The 12,894-nt window shown below is 41.8% G+C and overlaps 1 protein-coding gene across 14 annotated transcripts in view; it reads left to right on the top strand.

Annotated features, from left to right (window-relative positions):
* Positions 1–12,894, top strand: part of SEMA4D (semaphorin 4D) — a 96,517-nt gene that overhangs the window by 54,744 nt on the left and 28,879 nt on the right. For 10 of the 14 annotated variants that reach the window (XM_084305284.1, XM_084305285.1, XM_084305286.1 and 7 more), the window contains 4 exons: positions 5,766–6,148; positions 8,495–8,640; positions 9,905–9,967; positions 11,773–11,871. In XM_084305284.1, coding sequence (XP_084161410.1) covers positions 6,055–6,148; positions 8,495–8,640; positions 9,905–9,967; positions 11,773–11,871 — 402 coding nt within the window. In that variant the 5' untranslated portion in view covers positions 5,766–6,054. Of the gene's footprint in view, positions 1–1,756; positions 2,284–3,275; positions 3,333–3,924; positions 4,292–5,127; positions 5,322–5,765; positions 6,149–8,494; positions 8,641–9,904; positions 9,968–11,772; positions 11,872–12,894 lie in introns of those variants that run through there. The other 4 variants (XM_084305293.1, XM_084305282.1, XM_084305283.1 and 1 more) reach the window with 4 other exon arrangements.

The following is a 12,894-nucleotide window of genomic DNA, read 5'->3' as shown; positions in this document are numbered from 1 at the left end:
TCACGGAAGGTTTCAGCCTAAAAAACTTAGGCATGACTTGCAACTGGGAACTTTGGTTTCCTCAAAAATTTTGTCCTCTTTTTAGCCCTAGCACGCATCCTTCAGCAAGCTTTGTGGTGCAGGTAAAGAATGCATAAAATTATCTTGAAAAGCTTCACCTAATTTGTGAGTACCTAGTTAACTATAAAGTATTTTTGATACAGTTTGAAATGTAAATAATCCCCTGCTCTACATTTGTATTAGTCGTAAAGGGACACTGGTCTGTTAGGTTGAGGTTTTAACTTACTTTAGCAAACAGTGAGTTTGTGTGTGTTGCATAATAAAGAAAAGATGATAGAAATGATGTTTTCCATCAGGCAATCTAAAAATGGCACCGTGCTTCAGGTTTTGACAGGGTGAGATCTAAAGCAAGGGGCATTTCCCATCTGTCCTTATACCAGTCCAAAATAAACTACGTAAATAAAACTCAGTTGTCAAAGGTGAATTGTATGTTTCTGTCTTTGTAATTTTGACAGGTAATGACACAAGTATTGCTAACTTTTCCGTCTATTTTTGGAATCAAAGACGAAGCAAATTGAAAAAATCAGGTATAAGCAAAGTCTCGCAGCGGGAGTTCTGTGGTTTGCTTTTTCATATGGAGCCTTAAAATCTTTGTTATCGAATAGGCATCAGTAAACATTGAAGCAGGTCTGTATTCTGTTAAAGTTTCCTAAAGCCTTTGAAGGACATTATTTTGGGAAAACATTTTATGCCATCTGACAGATGAATCATGTTACCTCCCCCTTTTTTTGCCAAAGGAAGCAGCTTAAAGTTTGCCTGTCGCCCCGTATTGAGCTTCCTATCCCTCATCACAGTAACCCTACTACTTTGCAAAAGCATAATTAAATTGTTCTATTTATCTGTCTTAAAAATAGATGGGTAAGTTGCCCAGGAAGCCTGTGTGTTCTTTGCTCCTGCTGGGGCAGGGGATGCCTGGTGGCCAGCTGCTGCTTACTGTGAGGTGAGGCCTCCTTTGCTCTGCCAGCGCAGCGGAAGATGTGGAAGTAATTTGATGGAGAGGCAGGGAACTGTGAGTGTTTGAAGCTCTGTCTTGCAGCCCAGAGGAAGGTGCTCATTTGTCTTGCAGCCTCATGGAGGCTTGCATCACCTATGGTAATATAATTGCGTGCAGCTGACGGCATTCCTGTTTTCACCCTTAGTTTTCCCCTGGCGGGGCGGTGCAGTGGGTTCTTAGGTGTGAAAGGTGAGAGCCTCTGCCACTGTGGAGGCCCAGGAGCTGTGTTTTCTGGACAAGAAAGGCCCTCTGGCAAGGCCCATTCCCTGGGCAAGCAGTGTCTCTGCTGCCAGCCCTGTCCCAGCCTGGTCCCTGCTGCCTGGGGCTGCTCGCTCGGTCCCATCTCTAGCGCTGGCCTAAGGGTGCCTGAAGTGCTGCAGCCCCTCTGTGTGGGACCTGCCGTGGAGCAGCGCCTGAGCATTGCCAGAAAAGATTGCCCAGGGGAGAGTGCAGGGCTACGTGAACAGATGGGGAAGTGCTGTGGGCACTCGGTGTGTGTGGGGAGCTGTGAGAAGACATCAGGAGGTGGGCGTCCGCCTTGCTTTTACTGGGGGGAGAGGTAGGGTGGGTGCTGTGCTGCTAATGATCCTCTCTGGGGAGTGATGAGGCCCCAGCTGTGATGTTCCGTGCTGCGGGTGCCTCAGCTCATTGCCATGCAGTCCGAGGCTTTGTCAAGAAGATAAGGAAAGATCCATCCAGCACTTTGTGCAACACCGAGCAGAATTCAGGAGTTGCGCAATGTAAGTAAGTACTTACTAAGAGAAGAAAAGGGGGAAAAAAAATATATATTTCAAAATCAAGGTTGCAAAACTGGGCATTTCCTAACTTGGAAATTCCAGAATTTAGATGGATTGGGCAAGTATCCCACGTACAGGTTGCAGCTTTACAGTGTTGGCAGGGGGAGAAGATGCTGACCTCTGGGTGTTCAGTGTTGCATTTTATTACTTCATTCATAAAATTAATCTGGTAGCGATAAGAGTCACTGAATTGACATCTGTGAAAGGTGAAACTTTACTTTCACAAATACCCCTTTGTGCTTTCTTTTGTGCCTGTGCCCCAGAGGATGAGAAAGATAGGAGCCTTCTTCCTGTTGCTGGTTTCTCAACTTCTCCCATTGCAGAGCTTGTGTTTTGTGATGAGAGTGTTTTTCCAGAAGAAGGTGGACCAGAGCACTGTTTCTTTCCAACAAGTCTCTCAAGTACTCATCGGATGCCACTGACATGGACGATGTGAGAGCCAGATGTTTTTCCGTCTCAGTAACAGTCAAGATTAGATATTAGGAAGAAATTCTTCACTCAGAGGGTGGTGAGGCCCTGGCACAGGCTGCCCAGAGAAGCTGTGGATGCCCCATCCCTGGAGGTGCTCAAGGCCAGGCTGGATGGGGCGTTGAGCAGCTTGGTCTGGGGGGAGGTGTCCCTGACCCCTGGCCAGAGGGTTGGAGGTAGATCTTTAAGGTCCCTTCCAACCCAAACTGCTCTGTGATAAGTTACTATGGTAAGATAAGCCATTGCAACTCCCCGCTTTCGTAATTTGTGTTAGTTTTTTACATGGGTTGTTCACTATAAGCAATTAGGCATTCTGAAATGTTCCTGTATTTAACAGTTTCAATTTTCTGTCCTCTGAGAGAGCAGAATCTCGTCTCTTTTCTCTGCCTGTGCAGTAAAATTATGCATGTCAACAGGAGTGTTCACAGCTCGCAATTTCCAGCTGTGCCCTGCCAAACTGACAGGAGCTCTGTTAATTGTTTCTTCTTCTGTAGTTGCCCTGTTTTCAGACACCATAAATACAAGCATTATGGAAAACTCATGCAAGTGCTGTACACATTAGTTTGCTCCAGTTCATCATAATACATTGATTTAAAAACACGAGCAGAAGAATGCCTAAATGAAAATTACTTGTTTAAATTTACCTTAGAAAATGTTCAGCAATTTTACAGAAAACCAAAGAGTAGACCTGTGGCCACTTTAATTAGAGTTTAATTGTGTAACTAAGCATTGCAGGCTTCTTCCTGAATTACTTCTTAAATGTTCTTGTTTTCAAGCAAATTATAGCTCATTTTTAGGAGTCAAACCTAAAGCATTAGGAGACCTAACTTCTCAAAAATGCAAAGCACTCAACTCTAATCAAAGCCAGTGAACACTGATGGAGCTGAGCTAATTTGGAAATTAGGCCATTGTCTGTGTTTTTTGCTCCTTCTACCCGTTGTGTTATATCAAAACAGGTTCATATTAGATTATGGATGACTTCCCAGTGGATGTGAGTGAAGGACTTATTCCAGGTAATTTTCAGCACAGGGAAGGGGGGAGGGAGAGTAATTAAATTGAAGGCTAAATTTAAGGACAAGCTCCTGAGTGCATTTTCATCTCTATTTAAACTAAAGGGAGTGAGAACATCTTGCACTGTTGGGCATGCAGCATGCACTGTGGTGTCCCACCCCCCTTTCCTAATACGCAAAACTTTACCTTAATTCAGCAAATAATTTTCTGTAAGTCAAATATATTAATGTGAAAAAGGCTCTGTCCTGCAAACCTACACAGCAAGCCCATCTGTGAAAGGACAGACTTCTGCTTTGTGTAGCCGGAGGAGTTCCCTGGCCACACCGCAACGTAAGCACTTGCCGGTCATTTTGTCACCTTCAGAAGGTAATAATAAGTTGTAGTAACAAGATTTTGTTGTCATTTTTCGTTTTCCGAGACAGGCAAGCTAAGCTAGGAGTGTAATCACGGCTATGGGAAGGTTTGTTCAGGTTTGTGCATCGTGAAGGTCTGCTAAACCAGCAAAGTCCAGAAATTTTTTAGGACTGGAGAATTCTTCTCTGGAGACAGTGTGTGATTGCTTATTGTTGGGACTGGTGCTGAATAGTTCTGTTCCGGCAGTTGTTGTCTTTTTTTTTGTCTTTATTTAAAAAAAAAAAAAAAAAAGAGTTTAGGGGAAATGATACTGCTTTGAGTCTCTTTTACTAACAAAAGATGGCCTGAAAAGAATTAATAGTGTAGAAATAATGGCCCAGGGTTCTTCCTTCAAAGTGCTGTTTTCCCCCTGACATTTCCATTAAAATAGATTGCTGAACTGCCTTGAACTCCACCGCTGAACTGCTGCTGGCTCTGTGAGTACCTGCCTGTGGAGCTATTTGCATCAAAACGTGTGACATGCTTTGGCAGCTCTGAGGCAAGGGGGCTGTTCAACAGGTTGGATAGCAAAGCGGGGCTGCTCAGCTTGGGACAATAAACAGGAAAGGTACAAGACAGATAAACAAATAAATAATGTAAATAAAGTTAAAAAAAAAAAAAAAAAAAAGATTTCTGTGATCCATAACAGTGATTGGATCAAAGTGCTTACCAGAACTAAACACTAATTATAAAATAGTAGCAGTAATAATTTAAATCCCAGGCTCAGTTTGACCAAATTGTGATTATTTTTTTTCTCTTAGTAGGCAAAAGATTGTTAGGAAGAAAAGGTTTTTTTCTTTTTTTTTTTTTTAAATCTTGTGTAATCATTGAGTAAACCAGATGTAAAAGCTTGTAATGCATGTGGATCGCCTGCTCAGTGCTAATGATTACTTCTGTGCTCCTAATGGCTTGCTCTCCGCAGCTTCCAGAGGTCCTTGGCCTCTGCCTGTTTGAAGCCGGCACCTCTCCCTCCCGGAGAGGAGAGGAGAGGAGAAGCTGCTAGCACCGCTCCTCTCCCCGGAGACCTCGCTGCAGCTCCTGCCTATCTTTTAGCACTGGCCTCCTCACGTGCTGCCTCTTTCCCCTGAAGCAGCACGTCGGGCTTTGACACTGCCTGCTGCTGTTTGTCGTGGCACAAAGTGCCTCTTTCCGCCCTCCCACCCCTTCTAAAGTGTGCAGCCCCACAGAGAGTCCCCCCAGATTACCTAAATGCAGTAACTTAGTGGCTGATGAATGTGTTCACTGCTCCTCACCAGTCCATGCTGATGTACTTGGATGAGTCTTGAGCATAGGAAGGTGGAGCACTGGTGGCTCATGGACAGATAGCACAGAAGGTAGTAAATGGTTTTGGTGATCTTTCTGGGCCTGAGAGCAACAGGCGGCTTGGTGACAGACTGACTTCCGTATGAGAGTCTAGCACTTTGAGTATTTAAGCATTTTCTCCTTTTTTTTTTTTTTTTTTTAAGTACACTGTGCCTTACCTCTTTGTTAGGTGAATTTCTTTGTACCCCCTTGCACCTTGAGTGCACAAGAAGACTTTGCTAAAAATGACACTTTTGTTCATAAGATCCCCAAAACAGGAGATGGGGCAGGTTTGTGTAAGTAGTATTTAACATTTAGCTGCACTTCTTATGTCTTTTGCTCTGTGAAACTAGTCTCAGTAATTTTGTTACCTTGGTTTGTGTATTTAGTGCGGAGGTGGGATTTTCTTCAACTCACTATTAAAAGAAAATGCATCAACTCACTATTAAAATCAATCAACTCACTATTAAAAGAAAATGCAAGGTTAAAGTCAGGTTTTGGGCATTAAGCATAAATGACAGCTCAAGATGCTTATACCATGTGTTCTAGATGGAGATGGCTACTTTCAGTTGCTGCCTGTATGCTGTGTAATATATGGGAAGTTTTTAAGGAAGCCTCACTTTCGAAACTGAAGCAGGCAGCTGTAGAAGTATTGCAAGACGAGTGCGTGCAATGCGCTATTTTTGGCAATGCTCAGTTCACTTTCTCTTCTACTTACTGTTCCCCTCCTCTCTCCACAGCATCATTTATTTCTTCAGCGAAACTGAAGAATGCGCTCAGTAGCGCTGATCAGCAGCCCTGGAGAGTGTGGGCAGGCTCTGTATTCAGCATCCTGGAAAATGTGCATTTCCTTGAAGTGATCTGCTGAAAGCACATACTTAGAAGGCTGTTCCAGCCTGCCTTGTTGCACTGCTCTCAAGCGCTGAAATGCCTGCTCTCTAATACTGCCTGGAATTCGGTTTTCTTCTGCTAAAGGAGCGCAACCTGCTGCAGCTATCCAAGGAGCCCAAAAGAGCAAGGACAGTGAAGATGGCTCTGTGCACTTTTTATGCAGTTTGGGCTATCCTTGTGGAAGTGGCAGTAACATTTGGTCCGGTACCGAGGATCACTTGGGAACACAGAGGTAAGAAGAGAAATAGTGTAATAAGGGAATATTGCAACAACATCAGGGTTTGTGTGTGTCCTTCCAGCCTGCCTGCAGAAAGTTTAGTCAGTTTCTGATGGCTTTGCTCAACCTATAGCGCTTAGGACCAGAATATCCAGCAGTGGCTTGGGCACCAACTTGACCTCTTGCATATCCTTCAAACAGTTCCAAAAATGTGTCTTCTTAAAGGAGGAATTTCAGATTGGGATTTCTCTGCTGAAGATTCTTACAGGAGAACCTTGCTCCAAGAGGAAAAACAAACAAACAAACAAACAAAAAAACAATAAACAGATGTATTTTGTTTTAATCAAGTTATCAAGAGACAGAACATAATAACAAAATGTACCTCTCCAGCTAATGCTCTTTTTTTTTTGGTCATTTATCTTTTAATACTTTTTTGGACTGAGGTGTATTTTGATGCTGACTAGTCCTGAGCTCTAGGTTAATCACTAGGTGAAGGAAAACATTTGGCCTTCTTCTGACAGTGTTATTTGATGCCTGGAGCTGAACCAACCCAGCATTTTCCACCGAACACTACTTACACTGTGCTTGAAGTTGCAGCAAATAGTTGTAACCTCCCAGTACAGTTAGTGGGATGTAGCATAAAGAGAGCCAGTAGGGATCAGATATTCCTGTAGATTTTGGGTTTAATTGTTCAACCTGGGTCTGAAGAGAGCTCTAGAGCACAGGCTATGGAATAGTGCTTCTGTTTGTGAATAATCTTTTTTTTTTTTTTTTCCCCTGTACCCCTATGTGTCATGGATGTTTTAGCGTTTAAAAGCTTTTGTCCTTGACTCCTGCTTTTACTGGTAGTTAAAAGTTAGCCACCCAAGTGTGCTGTAACCAAATAAACCTATGGATAGTATGAAGAAGCAACCATAAGTAAAGATATTAAATGCTGAGGAGTCAGGCTGTAGGAGAAAATAAATGGAGGTTAAGGATATAGTTACAGTGAGCTGATTTATGAGAAAGCTGTAGAGATGCTTTTCCTTTTTATTGGTGTAGCAATAAATGAGTTGCTGATATACTGTTTTTTTCAGAAAGTAGTCTAGACAAGGCTTGCAGTTCCTGCTTAGGCTCCTTGGTGCTCTTGTGGTGTATGAGAGTTCAAACTTGGCAAGTTGCTGTTTAGTGGTATTATGCATCACAGACCTGTATCCAAATTATTCAAAATATGTGATTTTTTTTGTTTGTTTGTTCCTGCTATTTCTCTGTCTCTGTCTGCTAAAGATTGTTGTATTTAAGAATAAGAAGTCTACTTTAAATAGGAAGGGGAATTTAGTTCAGTGGAGGAGTGAACAGGTAGGTAAGAGTTGTATGAACCAGTTCATCCTTCGGGGGAAAACTTTACTGCCAAGTGAAAGATTTTAAAATCGTATGTTTCAGAATCTAGTTTAAAACGATTATTTTTCCAAGTCTTGCAGCTGAAATGGTGCAATTTCTAATGTTACAGTTGAGAAAAATATGTTGTTTTCTGCCTATCTCTGAAAATCGAAGCTTTATCTCATGGTAGATTCTCGCACAAAGTACGGCCTCCCAACCTTTCAGTAGTTTTTCCGTGTTCTTTGTACACGCAGAATAAATATTCCTATATATTAATCATTTTGTGTCATCTTTCTCCAAGCCTTTCTGTTCCAGTTCACATGCTTCCTCATTCCACTGCCTCTTTCCCCCATGTTTCCCCCTTTTCTTCTTCTTCCTTTTCATCATTGTTTTCCCACATCTCTTACTGTTGTGTGCAATTTATCTCCAGTCTCCACTTGAAAATCGGCTTGTTGACACTGTATACATGGCTCCTTTCTAGCTTTTCTGTTTCATTTCTCCTGTGATAATATCTTGAAATGTCTTATTTTAAGGTGAGGGATTTTTTTTGTGAGATTTGTCTGGGGAGGGTGCAAGGGATGTGGTGAATTATTTAGTTTTCCACAGTAGGTGGGTATGTGGAAGGGAGAAGGTGAGGAAAGAGCCAACAGTGGATGTGTAAGATGAGAGGTTAGGAAAAAAAAAAAAAAGAACTAACGATTGGAAAAAAAAATGAAGGAAGACATGAGTTATGGGGATCACTGCAGGAAGAAATTTGTAGGCATTTGAAATTGAACCAGAAAGTAGGGACCATTGATTTTGATGTCAATGATGGGAGCTGCTGTTTCTGCTGAACCAAGCTTCTGAGGGGGTCTCTCATCTGTTATGTGTGTTGTCCAAACTAAGCTTTGTTGCTTTCCAGATACCCAAGGGCTGTTAGACAGCTTAGAAAAATGACCCATAAACTTGACCCTAAGTGATCATGTTTCTTCATGTGGTGCTATTTTCCTTTGATTTCGACAGAGGTCCAGCTAATACATTTTCATGAATCAGAAGTGTCAAACTATTCAACCTTGCTGTTAAGTGAGGACAAAGATGTCCTGTATGTAGGAGCCAGAGAAGTGATCTTTGCATTAAATGCGGTTAATATTGCTGAAAAGCAGCATGAGGTGAGTATGCATTTTAATACACTATTCTCCACATATAAATCATATCCCAAATTTGACTTCACTTTCTGATACCAGCAGCACTGTGTTCTAGGTGTTATGTACTGAAAAGAGAAAATGCTGTCTAGGCTTCCCCTATTTTATTTCTGGAAGATGCTATTGAGTAAAGTATGGCACCAGATGAGAGGAAGAAATGAGAAAATGAAATACAAACAAGTTATTAGAGGTCTCCATAGGTATTTTCTCTTTGCAGACAGTGTGCTGGACTAGAGGGACTTTGCATAGGAGCTGTCAAGCTGGCCCTTAGATATCTATTTTATTGGTGGGAGTGGGCTATATCTCCTCTTAATCTGTATCAGAAGAAAATTAATCTGAAACAGAAGCAAAGTTGGAGCTTGCTCAGGAGTGGCAAGCTGCAGACATGCCTCTGATGTGACGAAGGCCTTGTCCATTAAGTTTCAGCTTCTGTGTGGTGTCTCTAGCTGTGTCTGCACGGTAAGCAGCAGTGCAAAGAGGTCTGGTCCAGCTCGCTCAGAATTAGCTCAGCTGCAGAAGTGCTCTGGGTGTGCTGACACTTGGTTCTCAGAGCAGGTTAACCCATGCAGAAGCCTGCTAACACAATTCTGTTGCTGCAGGTCCTCCCCAAGCTCCTGCTTCTCACACACCAGCGGTACAGGCTGAAGCTTAGAAACATGGCATGGAATCACACCCAGGATGTTCTGAACGATGCTCTGTGATTTTTAATATGAACAAAATGTTCAGGGATAATGATAGGAAACTTCACGAGTATATAAAGCTTGCTTTCGACTATTATTCTGAGTGTGTGTAAATGTCAAAGTTGTACCTCTCCACACAGTATGAACTGGTCAAATAAGTTTTCTTTATTTTTTCAAATAGTTTCCTTTTCCAGTGTGAATTAAAGTGAGAAGTGCTTAAAGCAGATACTCTTGCACCTCGCTAAAGCATATGTTAATGGAGGTCTTTAAGTAATTTGAGGGAAAAGATAATGATTAACCCCGAAGATACTAGCAGTGGTTCTGAACTCCCTGATGACACATGCATTTGGAAATGTCACCTCCTCAGAAAAGAATGGCTTTGAACTTTTGAAAGCCACTTGCAAAATGAAAGCTACGTGCAAAATGACTTAAATTTGCTGCAGACAGTAACCTTAGAATTGCTTGTTTTGTTCGTTATGCAAGGTCTGAAAATACTGCAATTGTGTTAAAGTGCTTTGAACGTACCTTCTTATTACCTGTTTTTCACTTAGTTGCAATGGAAGGTCACTGAAGATAAAAGGACTAAATGTGCAGTCAAGGGCAAATCAGAACAGGTATGTTCTTTTATTGGACTTTAAGAAAGATATTTTATGTTTAACTTCAAGAGGAGTGATGTTCAAGAAGAAAGGCTCCGAATGTTTGCAATTAAAATTTTCAAATAATCACCTAAATTCTTTAATAAACTTGAGCTTTAGTAGCATACTTGAGCAGTAGGCTTAGTCTTTTTTGGTAACTCTTAGTTCATTATTTCTTGCTGTTGAATTTTATTTGAATGTTAAAAAATCTGAACACACTAATGTGTGCTTAGTTATTTTAAGTTTTTCCATTAAATTGATAAACAACTGCTACTGTAACTGAGGTAATTGATAGCAACTGTTGTTTTATTACTACAATAACTCTACACCAACATTTGATTTTCTAAAATGACGGGTTATTTTATCTTCTTCTTTGCTGTAGGGCATAGGGTTTATTTATTAGGCCAGCACTTCGCACCGGTGCATTTTTCACTAGCTGTATATCCTCCTTGTGATGCTGAATCCTTGCTGGTCTGACTGCTCAGACAGCTCCCCGGCGCCTGAGCAGCCCGGTCTCCTCCCAGCTTGGCAGTGCAGGCAGCTCAGCACAAGGGCTCCCTTGGTGTGTCTGGCATCCCTCTGGACTGTCGGCACACAGGCTGGCTTGCTCATATTGCCATTCTGTTGAGGTAGTTTCTAGAGGGTGATTGACCGTAGATGGGGATACCTTGCCCTCTGTGTTGTGCCACATGGTATAGCGATACAGTGAAGCGAGGGTTTTCTTGGCAAGATTCGTGGTCAGGCTTTTAGTACAGGTTTGAAAATGGAAGGCTGCGTGCACTGCAGATGCAGAAAGCAGTACTACATTACACTTCAAGGGATTTGACATCAGCACCCCTACATCCACAATTTCTTTGGTGCTCTCCCGGTTATAAAACCCCAGGCGCATTCCGGGCTGACAGACATCCTGCATTCAGGGGGCTCATTTGAAATGGAGTAGGCTATGCTCTCCTTTGCTCAGCTATCTGCATTTCCTTGGACTGAGAACCATCCAGGCAATTTACCTGCCTAAGGTGAGGTGTGGCGGGCAGTTAAGGACCATTTCCTCTTTGACTCTCCCTGATGCACTCAGAGTTTTTTGTGTTCTCCAGGTTCAGTGGGGGTTACTAGTGATAACAATTACTTCCAGTCATGGGGTGAGTGCATGAGAAGTGAATTTATTTCTCTTGTGCACCTGCATGCACTTCGTCAGATGGTGTCTGGGTCTCCATCAGTTCTTTGCAGCGATCACTGGTGGTTATTATAAGGGATGTCAGACCCTTAGAAAGCGCAATTGATACCACAGAATGAAGGGGGAGAAAAAAAAAACGTAAATAACCAAGATTTACTGAGGATTTGATGGTCTTAGGGGTCTCTTAAGATACAGCTGTGGCTATCACATACTGTTTCCTTTAGGCTTGTAAAGGATGACAAATTCTAAGATGTACAATGGTTTTAGGTAAGTCATTCTCATGGATCAGCTATATCTCTGCAGTTTGTAGTTTAATGGAACAATCTGAGATGCCCTCCTTTGAGTGTCTGGTAGTCAGACGCGTTACCCTAACAGGTTTACTGAGGCAGCTGCGCACTACTGACTGTAGGAAAGCAGCTGCTGCAGGACTCGGGCTCCCAGAGGCTGTAAGGTGGCAGTGTCCCAGGGGTGACTCTCACCCAGCATTACTGGGGTGGTGTGGCATGAGTAGCGGTGACAGAAGAGTTGACAGTGCAACTTTAATTGTTTGTTTATGTTGTAACATGGAAGTTATTGTTTATCAGACCAGTCCTTTTCTCGTCCTCTATTACAGACAGAGTGTCGTAATTACGTGCGTGTTCTGCAGCAGCTAAATGACACTTTTCTCTATGTGTGTGGAACTAACGCGTTTCAGCCAACGTGTGATTACCTGGTAAGAGCCTACAGGTTTTTTGATCCAGTAACAACTTTAACTTAAAACTAGTTCATATAAACAATGAGTTAATCTCTTTTCCCAAAGACACTTGTAATTTCAGTGCTGGTCATGGCACTAAAGCATTTATAATACTGTCTCACAGTGATGATAGAGTACAGAAATAAACCATACTGTTCCTTTTTCAAAACACTGAATTATTGATTCACCTTGGTTAACAGCAGATTTACTCTTTCTTAGGTTTCATAATTCTCTGTGTATTGTACGTTAGTGTGAAAATAATTTGTGAAACTGAAATGATGTTCTTTGTGACTTCCATCCGTTGTTGAATCTCCCTGAAATTTCTCAGATTCCTGACTCTGCTTGTCTCATCTCTGCTTCTGGCAATGCCATAGCTTCATAATGCTGAGCACTTCAGAATAAAGTCTTGGCTCAGAATTAAAACTTCCTTTTCTTGTTGCTGACTCTCACATTGTTCTCTTTACTATGGCTCTTAATGATTCTGAAATTTAGAAGTCTTGTAGTTATGTTAAATTTTTTTTTTTTTTGTCTCCCCTGCCTGCAAGTCTGTCTGCCATCGGCTCTGGAGCACTGCCAGAAGTCACTGTCCTTAGCCTCGAATGTCTTCATTACACAGTATAAATAATCACTTCCCCAGTATTGTTGCTATAGTTCTGATTATCTTACTGATACTTATTCCCTTGATTTTTAAGGGTTTTACAAAGTAGCAGTCAAAGTACTCTCTTGCTTTTAGAAAATGTAGTTGGATTATAATTATACCCCATCTCACCATTTTATCATCAACTAAAAATTGCTCAGTCCACTTCAGAAAGTCATCTTGATTTCTAAAACTGTCCATTTTTGTGCAGGCTGATTCAATAGTTGCAAATTTTGCCTTATATTGGTTAACTTTCCTGCTTTTCATATTGTCTGGCTTTTTGGGTTTTCTTTCTTGAGGTCTCTTTTTATGTCTGGATTTAACTTTTTGTCTATTCTTTTCTGCTACTGCCCTCACAAATTATA

The sequence above is a fragment of the Netta rufina genome, assembly GCF_964035555.1.
Source record: "Netta rufina genome assembly, chromosome: Z".
In the NCBI taxonomy this organism is placed as follows: Eukaryota; Metazoa; Chordata; class Aves; order Anseriformes; family Anatidae; genus Netta; species Netta rufina.
This window is presented reverse-complemented; position numbering and strand designations above follow the sequence as displayed.